Here is a 21,698-nt window from a genome sequence, read left to right as displayed (position 1 = left end):
AATGTTGTGATGTGTTTTTTTTTTAGTTCATTGTGGGCCAGACTTTTGACACATTCTTAATGATCAGCTGCTACAGCAATGCCATTATATGCCATTTGTGTCATAAAACTTGAATACACACACATACTAATACACAACTCATCTTTTCACTCCACAAAGTGAATCAGTGTGTGCTAAAATGATGCTACTATATATATACAGTGGAACCCGTTAATGTCGACACCTCTCGGCTGGTTGACGTAAGCAGTTGTCGACATAAACAACTAACCATGGCTTGTGCATTTATTTCTGACTTAATCCGCAGACAAAAATAAAAAGGGTGATAAAAGATTTTTGTTTTTCGACATTGTTTTCCTTCATGTGTGCACATTTTCCATTTAGATTTTTGTGTTTTCCTTATGGCTGTCCAGCGCTTTGTTCCCTGCAATTATTCACCAAATATGGTCGCATTATTTATGTACAATACAGGCCAAAAGTTTGGACACACCTTCTCATTCAATCTTTATTTTCATGACTATTTACATTGTAGATTGTCACTGAAGGCATCAAAACTATGACACCTGTGAAGTGAAAACCATTTCAGGTGACTACCTCTTTGAAGCTCATCGAGAGAATGCCAAGAGTGTGCAGAGCAATAATCAGAGCAAAGGGTGGCTATTTTGAAGAAACTATAATATAAACATGTTTTCAGTTATTTCACCTTTTTTTGTTAAGTACATAACTCCACATGTGTTCATTCATAGTTTTGATGCCTTCAGTGACAAGCTACAATGTAAATAGTCATGAAAATAAAGAAATACGCATTCAATGAGAAGGTGTGTCCAAACTTTGGCCTGTACTGTATGTATATATGCAGATTAATTACGCAATTTATGTGCTCCTTTATCCTAACTATGGATGATTAGCTGAAAAGTGTTGTTATACAAATTCAGTGAATACCGTATTTTTCCGAGTATAAGTCGCTCCGGAGTATAAGTCGCACCGGCCGAAAATGCATAATAAAGAAGGAAAAAAAAACATATATAAGTCGCACTGGAGTATAATCGCATTTTTTGGAGAAATGTATTTGATAAAACCCAACACCAAGAATAGACATTTGAAAGGCAATTTAAAATAAATAAAGAATAGTAAACAACAGGCTGAATAAGTGTACGTTATATGACGCATAAATAACCAACTGAGAAGGTGTCTGGTATGTTAACGTAACATATTATGGTAAGAGTCATTCAAATAACTATAACATATAGAACATGCTATACGTTTACCAAACAATCTGTCACTCCTAATCGCTAAATCCCATGAAATCTTATACGTCTAGTCTCTTACGTGAATGAGCTAAATAATATTATTTGATATTTTACGGTAATGTGTTAATAATTTCACACATAAGTCGCTCCTGAGTATAAGTCGCACCCCCGGCCAAACTATGAAAAAAACTGCGACTTATAGTCCGAAAAATACGGTCCATTAGCGCAAAGATGAGTGAGGAGATTCTCACTCAGACACGTGCAGAGTCTCACTTGTAAGAGTGACAAATAATACAACATTTTTATTTATGTGGAACAATTTTTTTATACTTTTTAAAATCAAATATGAGTTTAATTTTTACGGATGATTTGTACTAAAAATAGCTAATGGGAAAGAAATGGTTGAATAATTATTCTTTTGTATTGCACATAATCAAATGTAATTTCCCAGTTGATTTTGGGTATGCACATGTAATTGTAATTGAACGTAATCAAAACAAAAAACTTGCAAATCTTACTGGTACACCTCCGATATCTGTTCCAACCCAGTATGTCTGACTAATTTCTTACTAGAAAATTTGCCATTTTATTCTTCGGTGGCAGAGCAGGAATAGGGTTTAGGGCAGTGGTTCTTAACCTGGGTTCGATCGAACCCAAGGGGTTCGGTGAGTCAGGCTCAGGGGTTCGGCGGAGGTCAAGACACACCCAACACATTGGGTAAATAAAAACTTCTCCCTATCGGCGTATTACGGATACGGCAACAGCAGAAGTCAGACTGATTTGCAGGTGTGTAATTTGTAGTGAGTTTATGCACTGTGTTGGTTTTGTTGTTTGAACAAGGTGATGTTCATGCACGATTCATTTTGTGCACCAGTAAAAAAACATGGTAACACTTCAGTATAGGAAACATATTCACCACTAATTAGTTGCTTATTAACATGCAAATTAGTAACATATTGGCTCTTAACTAGTCATTATTAAGTACTTATCAATGCCTTATTCGGCATGGCCTTATTATAACCCTAACCCTCTAACCCTGGCCCTAACCCTCTAACCCTAACCCTAACTAAATTAAGTCTTTGTTACTTAGAATATGTTCCCCTAGTGTCCAAAAAACTCTAAATTAAGTCTTTGTTACTTAGAATATGTTCCCCATACTAAAGTGTTACCAAAAACATCTAACTTTGTCTTGAATTTGAAAAAAACTAAATTGTATTTTTCACTAAAGAAGGGTTCGGTGAATGCGCATATGAAACTGCTGGGGTTCGGTACCTCCAACAAGGTTAAGAACTACTGCTTTAGGGACATAGTCCGTAGTAGGCCTGGGCAATTATTTTGACTCGGGGGCCAAATTTAGAGAAAAAACTGTGTCTCACAATAATGTCTGATTGAATGCTATAAACATTCTGACAGACCGCCTGAAAAAACAAATTGGAATTTTATTTCTGTATAGTATCTCCAGTTGTTTTCATGTAGTGACAAAAATGACGGTATTTTGAGAGGTGAAGTCGGACTAAGTAGGACATCACTGAAGGCCTAGGTGAGAAACGCACGGCCCGCCACCGATGTTGAGCAATATAAATCTGTCCTAATCAAATCAAGTTGATATGGTAGCAAGGGCGATTCCATCTTAATGACTGTTGTCATCCTGGCAAAGGTCTCAGTTCTTTTGGCATCACAATCGAATGGTACCATCTTTTGAATACTTTGGATCCTGCACCAGGCTCTCAGCTTACTAACCTGACTCTCGCCAGATCCTTGTAGTTCGCTGAGCTCCACACAAGGATCTGGGCTCGAGGGCAATGCAAACTCCTTCGAGATCGCAAAAAAGAAAATTAACCAATCAGGATCGTAGGGCGGGATTTCATAGATGTGACGTAGTGCCGAAGCGAGGAATCGTGCGCTGACATTGATTCTGCTATTGCAACTGTTTTGTCAAATCTATCAATCTACTGACATTGCTGCGTTGTTTCTGTAAAAGTTCTCTAACGTTTCGCTCTGTCGTTATCCAATATGTCGGCTGTTCTGTTTTGGATTTCGATGTGAGTGGTTGAAGTTCTCATGATCCGTAGTCCGGATCATGTTTTGTTATGTTCTGTTAGTTTTGGACTCCAAAGTTCCTGTTTGTTGTGCACCCTTGTTTGTTTTAGTTACCATGGTTACTTATTATTTCCACCTGTCTCTGATTAGTGTTCGCCCGCTCACCTGCTGCCCGAGCACTAATCAGAGGCATTATTTAAAGGCCTACTGAAATGAAATTTTCTTATTTAAACGGGGATAGCAGATCCATTCTATGTGTCATACTTGATCATTTCGCGATATTGCCATATTTTTGCTGTAAGGATTTATTCGAGAACATCGACGATAAAGTTTTGGTCGCTGATAAAAAAGCCTTGCCTGTACCGGAAGTAGCGTGATGTCACAGGTTGAAGGGCTCCTTACATTTGCACATTGTTTACACCAGCAGCGAGAGCGATTCGGACCGAGAAAGCGACGATTACCCCATTCATTTGAGCCAGGATGAAAGATTCGTGGATGAGGAACGTGAGAGTGAAGGATTAGAGTGCAGTGCAGGACGTATCTTTTTTTGCTCTGACCGTAACTTAGGTACACGGGCTCATTGGATTCCACACTCTCTCCTTTTTCTATTGTGGATCACGGATTTGTATTTTAAACCACCTCGGATACTATATCCTCTTGAAAATGAGAGAAGAGAACGCGAAATGGACATTCACAGTGACTTTTATCTCCACGACAATACATCGGCGAAGCACTTTAGCTACGGAGCTAAAGTTATAGCATCGTGCTTAACTGCATATAGAAACAGACAAAATAAGCCCCTGACTGGAAGGATAGACAGAAGATCAACAATACTACTATTACTATTAAACCCTAGACCTGTAACCACACGGTTAATGCTGTACCGCCTGGCGAAGCCTAGCAATGCTGTTGCTAACGACGCCATTGAAGCTAACTTAGCTACGGGACCTCGACAGAGCTATGCTAAAAACATTAGCTCTCCACCTACGCCAGCTCTCATCTGCTCATCACCACCCGTGCTCACCTGCGTTCCAGCGATCGACGACGCGACGAAGGACTTCACCCGATCATCAATGCGGTCCGCGGCCCGGAGACGGAGGAAGTCAAGGTGAGGACAGTGGCGCGGCGGCGGGCGTTGTAGCTTTCGCCGACACCCCGGCCGCCATCAGAGTCGGCAAGAAACATATATTTCCCCAAAGTTACGTACGTGACATGCACATAGCGCCACTCACGTACGGGCAAGCGATCAAATGTTTGGAAGCCAAAGCTGTACTCACGATAGCGCGCCTGCTATCCAACTCAAAGTCCTCCTGGTTGTGTTGCTGCAGCCATCCGCTAATACACCGATCCCACCTACAGCTTTCTTCTTTGCAGTCTCCATTGTTAATTGAACAAATTGCAAAAGATTCACCAACACAGATGTCCAGAATACTGTGGAATTTAGCGATGAAAACAGACGATTTAAGCTGGCGACCGTGCTATTCCAAAATGTCTCCTTCAACCCTTGACGTCACGCGCAAACGTCATCATACATAGACGTTTTCAGCCGGAAGTTTCCCGGGAAATTTAAAATTGCACTTTATAAGTTAACCCGGCCGTATTGGCATGTGTTGCAATGTTAAGATTTCATCATTGATATATAAACTATCAGACTGCGTGGTCGGTAGTAGTGGCTTTCAGTAGGCCTTTAAGCCTGCCTTTGCCGGGCAGTCGGCCTGGCGTCATTGTTAGCTTCATGCCACAGTCAACGTAAGTTTTCCTTGTCCATAGTTTATGCTAAGTGTTAGTTTACCTCCAAGTGTGATCAGTGCGTTGTGCCTCTGCCTTGTTTTTTCGTTTTTTGTACTTCTTTAAGTTTTGATGATTAAATCATGTTTTTACCTGCACGCCTTGTCCGGAGTAGTCCGTCTGCCTTCCTGGGAGAACGACCCCGCAGTAAGCAGCGGAAACCCCGCCGTGACAGAAGTAGCACGTCATTCAAGATAATGGACAAGTGGTTTATCCAATCACAACCTACTCAGTGGCCTAGTGGTTAGAGTGTCCGCCCTGAGATCGGTAGGTTGTGAGTTCAAACCCCGGCCGAGTCATACCAAAGACTATAAAAATGGGACCTATTACCTCCCTGCTTGGCACTCAGCATCAAGGGTTGGAATTGGGGGTTAAATCACCAAAAATGATTCCCGGGCGCGGCCACTGCTGCTGCTCACTGCTCCCCTCACCTCCCAGGGGGTGATCAAGGGTGATGGGTCAAATGCAGAGAATAATTTCGCCACACCTAGTGTGTGTGACAATCATTGGTACTTTAACTTTAACCAATTATTTTTTTTACAAGGCCCCGCCTTCTGAAATACATCTCCTACTGAGAAATCCCAGATCCTTGTGTGGAGCTCAGAGAACTACAAGGATCTGGCGAGAGTCAGGTTACAGTTTACAGCAGATCTGACCAATGTAAATCTGTGAGCATGAACTGATGAGATGCGTAAAGCAGAGGCAAGAACCTGAGATGAAACACCGGACGTCATCAATGTTCCCTCTAATTTTTCATGTCTGTGAGCAAACGCACAAACTCCCTGAGCATTCAGTGGAGCCCATGTGAGCAACATCAGACGTGCACACTGTGGCCACATCAGCGTCACACCTGTCCCAAAGCTGACATCATAACAATTTAAATGTTTTATTAAAATTATTTTCTGATATAAGTGATTTTGCCCCCTTACAATGACAATAACAAAAAAACATGTTTTTCATGACCTATGTGCTAGTATTGTATGTCTGGCTGCGGGTCCTGCCTTTAAAAGAAATGTTACCCCTTTCAGAGATTACTTTTAGTTCCTGTAACTTTCTGTCTGTAAAATACATCTTTTTATTAGCATTTATGAAATCTAGTGACAACATTTCATGAATAATATCCTTAGATTAACATCCTTAATAAATGGCAGTAAAATAAGCATACATCTGATTGAGGAGTCAGAGTGTTACAACCTGGCATTTACACAATGTGTGGCATTGGGGTTGTCTGACTTTTTGTGTGGCCATAAACACAGCACTGGCTAAGTGCCATGTGTGTTGGTGCAGGTGAGACGGAGCGAGCGGCTTCTGGTGATATGACGGATGACAAACTTGGTTTAAGCCTGGTTTGTATGGCAGAAAATGACCAGTTTTTCTAGATAGAAGTTTTTTAGGGTCCGCACAGGACCTTTTCAAAAGGAATCCCAAAGGGAGTCCTTTTGCAATGGGACGAAAGGACCCTATTGAAATTGTAATCTTTATTATTATTATTATTATTATTCCGCACCTATGCGCGCTACTTTGACCCCCTTAACATGCTTCAAAACTCACCAAATTTTTTACACACACACGAAACGTCTTCGAGATCACTTTTATCAAAAACCAAACCCAAAAAATCAACATTGCTCTCTAGCGCCCCCTAGGAAGAAAACTGCCTCTAACTCCCACTAGGAAGGTCGTAGAGACATGAAACAAAAACCTGTATGTAGGTCTCACTTAGACCTACAATCCATAATTTCACTTCTTCGGGCGAAAACCAACAGGAAGTTGGCAATTTCCCCTTCAAGACAAAAAATGACTAAAAACACTCTTTTTTTGATTTTTGAGCTGTAATTTGACCCCCTTAAAATACTTCAAAACTCACCAAACTTCTCACACACAACTTCCTCTAACTCCCAGTACGAATATCGTAGAGACACGAAACAAAAACCTCTATGTAGGTCTCACTCAGGACTACCACTGGACTAAAGTATTGGGACACCTAGGACTAGCACCTGCCAAAAGGCGGACCCGACCAATGCTGCTTGCAGCTTTAATTTACTCATGTTTTTGGTGTGGTTTTTGCTCAATAAAGTGATGGATGGAATTCCTGTCCGTAAAGTGTCTCGACAGACGATAATTGAACTGTGTTGACAAAGATTGTTTTATTCATTGGGGCCACTCTTGTTGTCACCTGTCACTCACAGAGTTGCATTGCAAAATCATACAGAATAAATTGTAATGTGTTAATTTCGTTTACAGTTCAGATGGGATTTTAGATTTTCTGCGCGCCATTAATTTGCTGTGCGCAGAGGACGCGTGAGCAGTGCGCAATTGCGCAGGCGCGCACATTAGAGGGAACGTTGGACGTCACTGTTGTCGACACAAGCGGGTTCCACTGTATATTCACTGTGTACTTAACGGGGGTCATATTTCTTGTTCAAATGACTGTAACTGTGTGTGTGTGTGAACTGGTGAGGGTAACTACTTCATGTCCAGCCGATGCTCCCCGCGGACTATGTGCGACGAGAACTCATATCGGTCCCGACTGCGATGGCCGCACACGTTGCACTCGAGCGGGTCTCGGAAGCCGTGGCACCCCATGTGGATTGTGAACATGACGTAGTCGAGAAAGATCACCTTGCAGTGACTGCAGGGGAACACGGCCCCGGGGAACGCTCCGGCCTCTCCGTCGGACCGCGCGACCTGCATGGCTTCCTGGGAGGAATAGTGGACGGGCTGGGAGGGTGAGGCCCCGTTCTGATGGTTGAGCCCCCCCAGTAAGTGCCCTAAGCTGTACATGACGGGCTGGGAGACCTGTGACCCGTCAGCGTGGAAGGCATCCATGCCAAGGGCTTGCTGGGGGGTGTGAGGGTGACCCGGCAGCTGCATGATCATCCTGTGGCCGTTCCTCAGGCTCATTGGACTCAGGGCGGGGTACTGCCTCTGGGGATAAGCCGGATCGCCGTCTGGGCCGGGATGCAATATTGGCCGCTGGCGGTGGGCGTCGGGCGTCGTCGCGCTAAACGGGAGCTCCTCGGGTTGTTCCTTGTTAAAGCTCAAGTCCAGACAGACGCCGTTATCACCTAGACCAGCGCCACAAAAACACATCTCAATTCTCTTAAAAAGACAATAAGATCCTTGGGTCAATGGGGAGAATAAACAGCGTCAGGACCGCGAGAAGAGAACACACCAGGTTTCCAGGTTAGACGATTTCAAACATGGAAGAATCCCACGGAAGTGTTTGTGCTGGGAGGCGAGTGACAGACAAAGCGTAGCCAAGAAGGAAAGGACTCAGACTTCGAATGCAGCTGCAGCACACACAGATGCACCTGCTCACGTTTCTCTCTCTGCGGTTACGTCGCTCGTGTTATTTGTCAGCCCGACAACCACGTAGGAGTATCCTCACTCTGCAGGCAGCTTCAGGCCTAATTGTGAAACTATAACAATGCAAGAAAGCAGAGCGCGCAACTGAAATGTGTCTGTGTGTGAGAGTGTGTACGTGTGTGTGTGTGTGTGTGTGTGTGTGTGTGTGTGTGTGTGTGTGTGTGTGTGTATAAACACATGGGTAAGCGTTTTACAAGAAAGCCCTTTACTGAAATTGAGATACTTCTTTTCACAATTTCTTTCAATAGGTCAGACAGAAAAAAACAAAGCCGGGGGCGGTATGGCGTAGTGCAGTGGTTCTCAAATGGGGGTACGCGTACCCCTGGGGGTAATTGAAGGTATGCCAAGGGGTACGTGAGATTTTTTAAAAATATTCTAAAAATAGCAACAATTAAAAAATTCTTTATAAATATATTTATTGAATAATACTTCATAAACTGAACATCAAATCAAGTAGGCTATTCCATTCATTACCATAAACCCAGAGTTTCCCCCATGCCGTGATGGTTTGACCCTCACTAAAATGTCGGTCAAAAAGAACTGTGAAAAGAAATGCAACAATGCAATATTCAATTTTGACAGCTAGATTTTTTGTGGACATGTTCCATAAATATTGATGTTAAAGATTTATTTTTTTGTGAAGAAATTTTTAGAATTAAGTTCATGAATCCAGATGGATCTCTATTACAATACCCAAAGAGGGCACTTTAAGTTGATTTTTCAACAAGTTTTTAGTTATTTTTATATCTTTTTTTCCAAATATTTCAAGAAAGACCACTACAAATGAGCAATATTTTGCACTGTTATACAATTTAATAAATCAGAAACTGATGACATAGTGCTCTGTTTTACTTCTTTATCTCTTTTTTTCAACAAAAATGCTTTGCTCTGATTAGGGCAGGGGTGTCGAAAGTGCGGCCCGAGGGCCATTTGCGGCCCACAGGTCATTTTTTAACGGCCCCACGGCACATTTTAAAAATATGATTGAAAAAAATAAAAAACATTAAAAGTGGTATTTGAAGAGCAAACAGGTGAAATGTAACAAGAAAATGTAGCAATGTTTACTCTAATCACACAAAGCTGCCATGTAGGCTGTTTCTTTCTTTAAAAAATAACAATGAATCAAAATCAATGTCATTATGAATTATTGACCTATTCAAGGCTCCAATTACGTCACATTAAATATTTAGAGATATTTTTTTGGGAAAATGTTGCATATTTTGTGTTTGCCATGTAAAAAAACGAGCTGTTTTTTTTTTAAAGAAGGGCCTAAAACGAACAAACAAAAAACATAAACAACAATAACATTTATAATTGACAGATAGATCTGAAGTTGATCTCGAGATTATTGTGTTAAAAGTAAACAGTAAAAAATAAATAAATTATAATTTATTTTTTAACACTTTAATGAGTAGGACCCTTTTGGATCCCCTACAATTTTAGTGTGATTAGTTTTTAAGTGTCATTGCTAAAAAAATAATAATGAATTAAAATCAATGGTGTTATGAGTTATTGACCTTTTTAAGGCTCCAATTATTATATAATCTCAAATATCCCACTTAAAAATTGTATTGGGTGAAAATATTGCATATTTTGTGTTTTTCTCATTAAAGAAAGGGTTTTCTTTGACAAAAAGAGCATACAATTTAAATCTTTAAAAAAAATTATATTGACAGATAGACCTAATGTTGATCTAGAGATTTAAAAACTTGAATAATAACACAAATAATAAGACTGAATAATGACAAATTTTTTATATTTTTTGGACCAAAACCCTTTGGGGTCCCCGGGATCAAGCCTGAATGGAGGCCTAAATGTATATTTTTTATACATATATTGTATTGGTTTTTAAAATAAAAAATATCAAAATGGCCCCTGCTAGCTTTGATTTTTCAATGTGCGGCCCTCAGTAGAAAAAGTTTGGACACCCCTGGATTAGGGGGTACTTGAATTTAAAAAAATGTTCACAGGGGGTACATCACAGAAAAAAGGTTGAGAACCACTGGCGTAGTGGGTAGAGCGGGCCGTGCCAGAAACCTGAGGGTTGCAGGTTCGCTCCCCGCCTCTTACCATCCAAACCGCTGCCGTTGTGTCCTTGGGCAGGACACTTCACCCTGGCCCCCGGTGCCGCTCACACCGGTGGATGAATGATGAATGAATGAGTTGTAAAAATGAATGATGGGTTCTCACTTCTCTGTGAAGCGCTTTGAGTGCCTAGAAAAGCGCTATATAAATCTAATCCATTATTATTATTATTATTATTATTATTATTAGTATTAAAGCCATTTTTCCCATGAAGAATAACATAAATTAAATGAATCCGTTGTAGACACCCAAAAATGGGAACACATTTTATCAGTGGTGTGCCGTCAGGACCAGCAAGGCCTTCTCTGCTGGCCTAACATAACCAGAAATCATGATCATAATTAAAGATAAAAGTCATTTTCTATTTACTTTCCCTAAATATCTAAATGTATTCATATTCTCTTTATGTCATATTACCGGTATGCACCTTCCAGTGCTGTTGTTTTTAGTTTATAGAGTTTTTATCCAATCAGAATTCAGCTATCTTATGTTGCCATGCTGTACCAAATCTGCCAGAGGCCTTCAGAATCAACTATGCGAGCGTCAGTGCACTGTCATTGAACGGGGACATACAGTTGATAGACAGTTGCGATAGCCAATCAGATCACGCAGTGCATTCATCCAGGGTACCCACCTATGACACAGCTGATGCTGACAATGGCAGGCAGCAGAGACCACTCTGTAAACTCACGGAGGCCAGCGACAGACTGACAAGCAAGAAGCTCAGACAGTAAACTATGAAATCTCCTCTTTATGGACAAAAAAAACACCAGTCGGTTGCACGTACCGGAGTTGAAAAGGCAATACGGTGAAACGATAGAATTGTCCAAAATGCCTTGGTAAGATCCATGTACGATGTAGGAGGGTTCTCGTCTAATCTTCAATTACTCGACTATGACGTGCATTGCACACTGTACTTTTGTCCATACAGAGGAGCTAAGAGCATACAAGCACAAATATTGCATACTTTTCAAAGAGTGCAGTAGCAGAAGAGGGTAGAAATAAATATTTAAAAAATCCACTTTTTTAAAGGGGTCATATGCTACATTTTCATATTGGATCCCATTGAGGCTTTATAGTACATGTATGTGAATAAATGGTTACATATACTGTAATATTGTACATGGTAATTGGGATTTGTTATATATTGTATATATTATATAAAAATATAATATAATAATATAATATATCGGAAACACTTTAGTATGGGGAACATATTATAAAGTAACAAAGACTTAATTAAGAGTTATTTGGACACTAGGGGAACATATTCCAAGTAACTAAGACTTAATTTACAGTTATTTGGTTAGGGTTAGGATTGTACTCGTTATTACAATAAGGCCATGCAGAATAAGGCATTAATAAGTACTTAATAATGACTAATTAAGAGCCAATATGTTACTAATTTGCATGTTAATAAGCAATTAATTAATGGTGAATATGTTCCCCATACTAAAGTGTTACCAATATATCAGTATATATTATATACTGTATATATAATATGTAAATATTACATATATGTTATATTTTATATTGCTACTATGTTACATTTTTAGTCTACTTTATACCTGCATTATCATTTCCATCATTACCCTTTCCATCCTTTGTTACTGAGCTACTGTGAGGAACAATTTCCCTTGTGGATCAGTAAAGTTTGTCTAAGTCTAAGTCTAAAACACTAATAAAATATCAAGGTTGAGTACGAGGAAAATCTGCATGCTTCTCCTCTTAGCCGACGAGCTTGGCTTTGTGCTAATGGTTATCAGCAAACAGTAAATAGAATATTGGATATAATTGGATTAATTTTGGAGAACTGTGCTTTGTTACTGTAAGGTAGGTCTTTAACGCCCCCGGAAAACAACAAATCGTCCCATTGCTGCCTTTTGACTGTTTAAATATCAAATTCTTCTTACAGGTGTCCTATAGATACAATTTGAAATATTTTTCCTGTTTGGTCCAGAGGACACGACGTCCACAGTTTCTAAAAACAATTTGAAATGTGGACTCGTCAGACCACAGAACACTTCTCCACTTTGCATCAGTCCATCTTAGATGAGCTCAGGCCCAGCGAAGCCGGCGGCGTTTCTGGGTGTTGTTGATAAATGGCTTTTGGCTTTGCATCGTAGAGTTTTAACTTGCACTTACAGATGTAGCGACCAACTGTAGTTACTGACAGTGGTTTTCTGAAATATTCTAACCTTATTCATTAGCTGATACCGATACAATATCAGCATGAATCATATTAATATTTTGTAGTGTGGAAGTTATATAAAGTTGTATAAAATGGTAGATTAAGTGAAATGAGTCAAACAGAACAATGGTAGGAATGAAAAACACTAACCTATTTATTATTAACTGTCTGCAATGGACTTTTGCTGTCTTAAAAAGAAAACACAATCCTTATCTAAGACAAGAACATATATGTTTTTCTCTTTTTTGTACATTCTAAATATTAAATAAATGTGATCAAAAGTCCTTAAAATCGTCCAAACACCTCCATCAAGATTTTAAATACATGCTGTAAGTAAATATGTAACGTCATCACAGAGTTAGCTTTTTTTCAACAACATTACTGATTAAGACTCGAGAGCCAAAAAACATACTAAAACCTCACTTACTGTACAATGTCTGCTGTCATTAGTACAGAATCTTGTTATATTCCTGTTTTATACGAAGAATGACTCATAATCCTCGCGAAGAAAAGGGGGGTGAAACCGAGCGTCTTTTCAGGTTGTTCTTGCCATTCCCGCATAGAAATTGGCTGTCAAAGTGTACCAAATTGTCAGATTATAGTCCTCGTCCTTCTACCATCAAGGTGAGAGGCATTATTTATGATCTAGAATAAACTTTCATGAGCACCGGGCTCAGCAATCAATCATGTCAACATAGCCACACAAGCTAGTGATTACAGCCTGCATTAACACTTATAATAACAATATCACTAATACATGGTTAATATTCAAGTCACAAAATGTAAATGGAGTATTGTTGGCGGCTATTCATTGGGTTTTATCACTGGCTCCATTGTAAGCGGACTTTTATTTACGTTTATTTATTAATTAGAATTTGGGGGGGTTAACCGAAAATATTTGAGAAGCAAAGAATAAAGGACACTTATTATGTACGTCTAGCTTGTGCGCTATTGTGTGCTTAGCTGTTGTGCAGCTGCTAGCTATGAGTAGCCATCATTAACTTTTGTAAATGCCTTGATGAGAATGCATGAAAAGTCCAACCTTGTGAGTATATTAAAGGACATGTAAACATGTTAATTTGCTGTTCGGCTTTCCACAAGTAACCACGCTGCAGGATTGCTTGTATCAGAGATTTCAGATGCAAGCCGATATATACCGGGTTTTTCGGGCTATGAGGCGCACTTAAAATCCTTTCATTTTCTCAAAAATCAACAGTGTGCCTTATAACCCGGTGCGCCTAATGTGCGGCATAATTCTGGTTGTGCTTACCGACCTCGAAGCAATTTTATTTGGTACATGGTGTGATGATGGGCAGCACGGTGGGACAGGGGTTAGTGCATGTGCCTCACAATACGAAGATCCTGTGTAGTCCTGAGTTCAATCCCGGGCTCGGGATCTTTCTGTGTGGAGTTTGCATGTTCTCCCCGTGACTGCGTGGGTTCCCTCCGGGTACTCCGGCTTCCTCCCACCTCCAAAAGACATGCACCTGGGGATAGGTTGATTGGCAACACTGCCGCTGCTCCCAGTCTGTGGAAAGCTCTCCCTGACCACCTGAGGGCACCTCAGACTGTGGATGCTTTTTTATTTATTTATTTATTTATTTATTTATTTTTTTTTTTTCTGTCTTGCCTCTTGGTGAGGGTGGTCGCATTTTTCCCTGCTCCTCCTCCTTCCCGCTTGCTTTCTTGTGTCCTTGTCTTGTCCGAACTTTTTGAAGCCTCTTTTCTTGAGCTGTCCTCAAATCTAAACATCAAAATGAATTTGATCAACTGGACTCTCGACGCAATTGACACAGTCTTTTCGACAAGGAAAAGAGGTTCGGGGGAGCCTGGCTGCCCTGATGGAACCATTGCTGCGGGGTACGTGAGAGATTCCTGGAATACTTGGAGAATCATGTGCCTCTCAGTCCTTTCCATCGAGGACGTGGAAGACATCTACCTATTTGGAGCTGTGATCGCAGGGCATTTGCTGATTGGGCTGGGCATTGCTCTGGTGTATCGTCAAATTCGGAAGACGATGGCAGCCACTCAAGGGGCCAACAGGCTGTTCAACGCAATGGAAGGATTGGGTCGTGCTGTGGGATCACAGACTGGAGCGATTGCTGATTTGAATCGCAAGGTAGATTCCATCTTGATGAAGTTAGAGAAAGAATAAATTGGAATTGTCAGAGCCAGCATACAGAGCAGGAATGTCATTGTTTTGACTGCTCGAAGAAAAAACAACATCTTAATCTACGATTTGACTCCCTCGAATGGCCTTGAGGAACAGGCTGTTTGAAAACACTCCCCTGAGGACTCCTCAAAGATGGACGCTTTTGACCTTTCCCTTCTTTTCAAAAGCACCTGGGTCGGACTCTTGAACTCTTGAACTCTTGGGGCCGGCCTCGGCCCATAAAGACAATTCCAACATCTCACCCAAGTTAATTGGGCATACATGCACGCACACACCCCTCCCCAAATCAACGCCTTCACCACTGCTTAATTCCTCCGGGGTTGTGGGGGCTGAGCAGCGCTCAACAGCAGCTGCCGGCCTCCAAAGTCCTGTTGGATGACTCTGTTGCGAGTTGTTGTGATTACATGTACCATGTTTATGTGTGCCATGCTATGTGAGGTTTTTTTCCTCGGACTCAGTCTGGACCATTCCTGAGGGTCCAGCCTCAGACTGATATTTTTTTTTACTTCCCCCCTTTCCCAATGTCACCTTTTTCCCACCTTTTTAAGGAGCGCCTAAGTGGCTGATCCGTTGGCGGTCCCGTCTTGTCTCCCTGTAACGTATGTCTGCTCTTAGCGGGATTGTGCCGAAAATGTAATTTCAGTTCTTATGTGTCTTGTACATGTTAAGAATGGACAAATAAAGCTCTGAATCTGAATCTGAAAAAAGGCTTATATAGATTTACTTTATAGATTTTTATAGATATGCATGCTGGTTCTAGCTATTGGGCTGTTTCTAGTTTTATATTGTATTTATTTTTATTATCTTTTGTTATTATTATTATTATTACTATTTTCTTTTTTTTTAACACTCTGGCACTTTGAAGTTGTTTGCTCAACGTAAAGTGCTTTTTACAAGTAAAATATATTATTATTATCATTATTAACACTAAATTGGCCCTAGTGTGTGAATCTGAGTGTGAATGTTGTCTGTCTATCTGTGTTGGCCCTGTGATGAGATGGCGACTTGTCCAGGGTGTACCCCGCCTTCCGCCCGAATGCAGCTGAGATAGGCTCCAGCACCCCCCCGCGACCCCAAAAAGGGACAAGCGGTAGAACATGTTTGGATGGATGGATGGATGGCGTAATGATAAGTGTGACCAGTAGATGGCAGTCATACATAAGAGATACGTGTAGGCTGCAATATGATGGCAGTGTAGTGGATTGTCCAAAGCTTAAACAGCAACAAAAGTGAGTTTAGTACGAAAAGTTTATTTACCCATAGTCGAAAGTGCAAGTCGGATTGAGCTGTCCCTGCAGACAAACAAAACGTCCTCCGGAGGACACACGAATCACGCAATCTCTCTAGAGTCCTGGTCTCCTGGCCATTTTATCTGTTTCTTCGTGCGTCTATCTGTTTTCCTCGTGCGTCACGGTCTTGTTGTTTTTCGACCTGTCTGTTCCATAACAACCTCGAATCCCTTAGTCATACTTAGACAATCAAAACATTTTGTAGACAGGTCGGCACAACTTCATACTCAACTTTGTCCTACATCTGGTCTATTCAATGGTATAGAATAGAAGAGAAATGAAATGAGCAGACATTCTTAATAGACACGAAATATAGTCCAAAGGTCAGAAATTCTACTACAGCAGTAAACAACACCAAAACTTAAAATGTTCCATTGAGAATATAGAACATTACACACGGCGCTCAAAAATATGTCAAAATGTTTTTAGTACGACTTCAGTAAGCTACGAAGCCGCACCGCTTGATGGATTGTCGGTGCATTAAACATATGAGTATTATTATGGTGTGTGTATAAGGACCGCAAAATGCACCTATTAGCAGACATATTATCTGGCGTTTTGTTTCGCAATATTATGCACAACAAACTTTTCTTACCTTCTGGTACCTGCTGATGTGTATTTGGGATCTGCACAAGTCCTGAAAATGTGCGCGTGTCTGCAATTGTAGTCCTTGGCGACACCGTAGTCATAAGCTTCATCTTTTGCCATTTCTAATATAAAGTAGCATAACGTTCTTACTTATATCTGTCAGTAGACTAGCTATAAAAGCGCTAAAAACTGTAGTAAGTTTACATAATTCACCCACGGAACTTTGGTTATTAGAGGGTTCCGGTCAGACGTTTTTTCACGGGAAACATTTCCAGCATTGATGTTGCCATGAAAGCGCTAAAACATACCGGTGTAGTGAGTTCACATTATTCACCCAAGGAAATTTAGTTATTCGAGAGTTCCGGTCGGACGGTTTTTCACGGGACACATTTCCGGCGTTGTTATTGTACTAGTGAGCCACGGATGAGGAGATGCTGCTCCGTTATTGATTTAAGTAAAGTCTGAATGTCATTAAAACAGTTAGCTCCATCTTTTGATACTTCTTCCACACCCGTCCTTGCACGCTACACCGGTAATCCGGTGCGCCTTTTGTATGACAAAAAAAACCTGAATAGATCCGCTCTGGTCTCCGCTCTGGTCTGAAAAATAAGGTAATCTGATGCTTTCTTTTCCATCCACCCATTTTCTACCGCTTATTCCCTTCTGGGTCGCAGGGGGGGGGCCTATCTCAGCTACAATCGTGCGGAAGGCGGGGTACACCCTGGACAAGTCGCCACCTCATCACAGGGCCAACACAGATAGACAGACAACATTCACACACTAGGGCCAATTTAGTGTTGCCAATCAACCTATCCCCAGGTGCATGTTTTTGGAGGTGGGAGGAAGCCGGAGTACCCGGAGGGAACCCACGCAGTCACGGGGAGAATGGTGTGTGTCAATGTTCCCTCTAATTGTTCATGTGTGTGAGCAAACACAAAAACTCCCTGAGCATTCAGTGGAGCACATGTGAGCAACATCACACGTGTGCAATACCAGCAGCACACCTGTCTCAAACCAATCTTTTATTATAACACTCAAATGACAGGAGTCATTTTCATGAGATTATTTAGTAATATTAGTGATTTGGCCCACTTGTAATGAAAATAAAAGAAATCTTGTTTTTCATAAGCTATGGATTAGTATTGTACAGTATGTCTGGGTGGGGGTCCTGCTTTGGAAATCATTTGTACCCCTTTCAGAGATCACATTTAGTTCCCCTTAAACATCCTCATGTTGCACAATGAAATGTAAGCATAGGATGAAGTGTGCATTCCTGTAACTTTCTCTAGTAACAGCATTCCATGATTAATATCAATAACATAACATTAATAATAAATGACAGTAGAATAAGCACAAGTATGACTGAGGAGTCATAGTGTAACTTTGTGTGGTGTTTGAGTTGTCCGACTTTTTGTGTGGCCATAAACACACCAGTGGTTTAGTGGTATGCGTGTTGGTGACAGATGACAAGTTGGTTTTGGCCTGGTTTGTACGGCAGAAAATGACTAGTTTTTCGAGATAGAAGTTTTTTACTCATGTTTTTGTGCGGTTATGGCCGAATATAAACAGTTTTGCTCAATAAAGTGATCGGTATAATTCCTGTCCCCGAAGCATCTCGATAGACGTTACAATAATTGAACGTTGAACGGTGTTGACGAACACCGTTTGGGCCGCTTGTTGTCACTGTCACTCAAAGTTGCATTGCAAAATTACACAGAATAAATGTGTTTATTTTGTTTAGAATTCAGATGGGATTTGATTTGGTGCGCGGCATATATTTGCTGTGCGCAGAGGACGCTTGAGCAGTGCGCAATTGCGCAGGCGCGCACCTTAGAGGGAACGTTGGTGTGTGTATAAGGACCGCAAAATGCACCTATTAGCAGACATATTATCTGGCGTTTTGTTTCGCAATATTATGCACAACCAACTTTTCTTACCTTCTGGTACCTGCTGATGTGTATTTGGGATCTGCATAAGTCCTGAAAATGTGCGCGCGTCCGCCATTGTAGTCCGTGCCGACACAGTAGTCATAAGCTCCATCTTTTTCTCTACCTTTTTATGTGGCATTCATCCTCCGGATCGAACCCAGGACCTTCGTATTGTGAGGCAGACGCACTAACCCCTCTTCCACCGTGCTGCCCTGATGCTTGCTTTTATTATATCGATATCAGTATCGGGACACAACCCTAATTCTTACATCTAGCAACATTTTCAGGAAAATGCGACAAACGGCACAAATGGATTTCCTAATAGAACTTTACACTTCACGTAGAACAACACTTTAAACATTAATGTAAGTTGTAATTTGTACATGTAGGATAGGGCCCCTTTAAATATAACATGTATTTTCAAAAGTAAGTCACTGTCAAATGTGTAGGGTTTGAAGGTCTGTCACTCACCCGTGAACTTCTGCGGCATTGAACTCTTGCGTTTGGCAACGTTGCTGGCGAGCCGGTCGAGCAGCAAAGCGCGCTTGCTGCCCATCTGAGTCCTCTGCGCTTGACTATCGTCTGTTTCACAGAAAGACACTGAATGGAACGACATGAGAAAAGCTACCTCATCCCGGTGTCCATGTTCATACCTACCTGGGACGTGTAAGAACAACACCTCGGATACCGGATATTACACCACGAGGAAGAAAATATTGATATATACGATTAAAAAAAAAAAAAAAAAGGTCCTTTGACCTCCCTTTCTGGTGCATTTGTGCTGTACCAGTGCAGGATGAGGACGTACTTCCTCAACACCAAGACACAATCTGGCATAGATGTACGACATTCGGTGACCACATGAGAACAGTGGGGGTGTGTGTGTGTGTGTGTGTGTGTGTGTGTGTGTGTGCGTGTGTGTGTGCATGTTCTGGCAATGCTTACTTAATGGGGACATTGCTCTGTTTACACAGTCACTTTTAAAAGGGTAACCTTTTTAAAGGCCTACTGAAATGAAATTTTCTTATTTAAACGGGGATAGCAGATCCATTCTATGTGTCATACTTGATCATTTCGCGATATTGCCATATTTTTGCTGAAAGGATTTAGTAGAGAACATCGACGATAAAGTTCACAACTTTTGGTCGCTGATAAAAAAAAGCCTTGCCTGTACCGGAAGTAGCGTGACGTCACAGGTTGAAAGGCTCCTCACATTTCCCCATTGTTTACACCAGCAGCGAGAGCGATTCGGACCGAGAAAGCGACGATTACCCCATTAATTTGAGCGAGGATGAAAGATTCGTGGATGAGGAACGTGAGAGTGAAGGATTAGAGCAGGGGTCACCAACGCGGTGCCCGCGGGCACCAGGTAGCCCGTAAGGACCAGATGAGTAGCCCGCTGGCCTGTTCTAAAAATAACTCAAATAGCAGCACTTACCAGTGAGCTGCCTCTATTTTTTAAATTGTATTTATTTACTAGCAAGCTGGTCTCGCTTTGCCCGACATTTTTAATTCTAAGAGAGACAAAACTCAAATAGAATTTGAAAATCCAAGAAAATATTTAAAAAACTTGGTCTTCACTTGTTTAAATAAATTCATTATTTTTTTTACTTTGCTTCTTATGACTTTCAGAAAGACAATTTTAGAGAAAAAATACAACCTTAAAAATGATTTTAGGATTTTTAAACACATATACCTTTTTACCTTTTAAATTCCTTCCTCTTCTTTCCTGACAATTTAAATCAATGTTCAAGTAAATTTGTTTTTTTTTATTGTAAAGAATAATAAATACATTTTGATTTAATTCTTCATTGTGGCTTCTGTTTTTTCGACGAAGAATATTTGTGAAATATTTCTTCAAACTTGTTATGATTAAAATTCAAAAAAATTATTCTGGCAAATCTAGAAAATCTGTAGAATCAAATTTAAATCTTATTTCAAAGTCTTTTGAATTTCTTTTAAAAATTTTGTTCTGGAAAATCTAGAAGAAATAATGATTTGTCTTTGTTAGAAATATAGCTTGGTCCAATTTGTTATATATTCTAACAAAGTGCAGATTGGATTTTAACCTATTTAAAACATGTCATCAAAATTCTAAAATTAATCTTAATCAGGAAAAATTACTAATGATGTTCCATAAATTCTTTTTTTAATTTTTTCAAAAAGATTCGAATTAGCTAGTTTTTCTCTTCTTTTTTTTCGGTTGAATTATGAATTTTAAAGAGTCGAAATTGAAGATAAACTATGTTTCAAAATTCAATTGTCATTTTTTTCGTGTTTTCTCCTCTTTTAAACCGTTCAATTAAGTGTAAATATTATTAATTATTAATAATAACGTAGAGTTAAAGGTAAATTGAGCAAATTGGCTATTTCTGGCAATTTATGTATTTATGTATGTGTGTATCAAACTGGTAGCCCTTCGCATTAATCACTACCCAAGAAGTAGCTCTTGGTTTCAAAAAGGTTGGTGACCCCTGGATTAGAGTGCAGTGCAGGACGTATCTTTTTTCGCTCTGACCGTAACTTAGGTACAAGGGCTCATTGGATTCCACACTTTCTCCTTTTTCTATTGTGGATCACGGATTTGTATTTTAAACCACCTCGGATACTATATCCTCTTGAAAATGAGAGTCGAGAACGCGAAATGGACATTCACAGTGACTTTTATCTCCTCGACAATACATCGGCGAAGCACTTTAGCTACGGAGCTAACGTAATAGAATCGTGCTTAAATGCTGATAGAAACAAAAGAAATAAGCCCCTGACTGGAAGGATAGACAGAAGATCAACAAAACTACTATCAGGAGACACGGAACCAAAAACTGGACCTGTAACTACACGGTTAATGCTGTCCAACCTGGCGAAGCCTAGCAATGCTGTTGCTAACGACGCCATTGAAGCTAACTTAGCTACTGGACCTCGACAGAGCTATGCTAAAAACATTAGCTCTCCACCTACGCCAGCCCTCATCTGCTCATCAACACCCGTGCTCACCTGCGTTCC

At 40.5% G+C, this 21,698-nt stretch overlaps 1 protein-coding gene across 1 annotated transcript in view; it reads right to left on the bottom strand.

Moving 5' to 3' along the window:
• Positions 1-5,929: 5,929 nt before the first annotated feature.
• Positions 5,930-21,698, bottom strand: part of LOC133634120 (zinc finger protein Aiolos-like) — a 56,968-nt gene continuing 41,199 nt past the window's right edge. The window contains exons 7-8 of the mRNA XM_062027145.1: positions 19,167-19,295; positions 5,930-8,140 (exon numbers count right to left, since the gene is read on the bottom strand). Coding sequence (XP_061883129.1) covers positions 7,539-8,140; positions 19,167-19,295 — 731 coding nt within the window. The 3' untranslated portion in view covers positions 5,930-7,538. The remainder of the gene's footprint in view (positions 8,141-19,166; positions 19,296-21,698) is intronic.

The sequence above is a fragment of the Entelurus aequoreus genome, linkage group LG18 (genome assembly GCF_033978785.1).
Source record: "Entelurus aequoreus isolate RoL-2023_Sb linkage group LG18, RoL_Eaeq_v1.1, whole genome shotgun sequence".
NCBI classification, from domain to species: Eukaryota; Metazoa; Chordata; class Actinopteri; order Syngnathiformes; family Syngnathidae; genus Entelurus; species Entelurus aequoreus.
The sequence above is the reverse complement of the archived record's forward strand: the minus strand, read 5'-3'. Positions and strand labels throughout refer to the sequence as shown.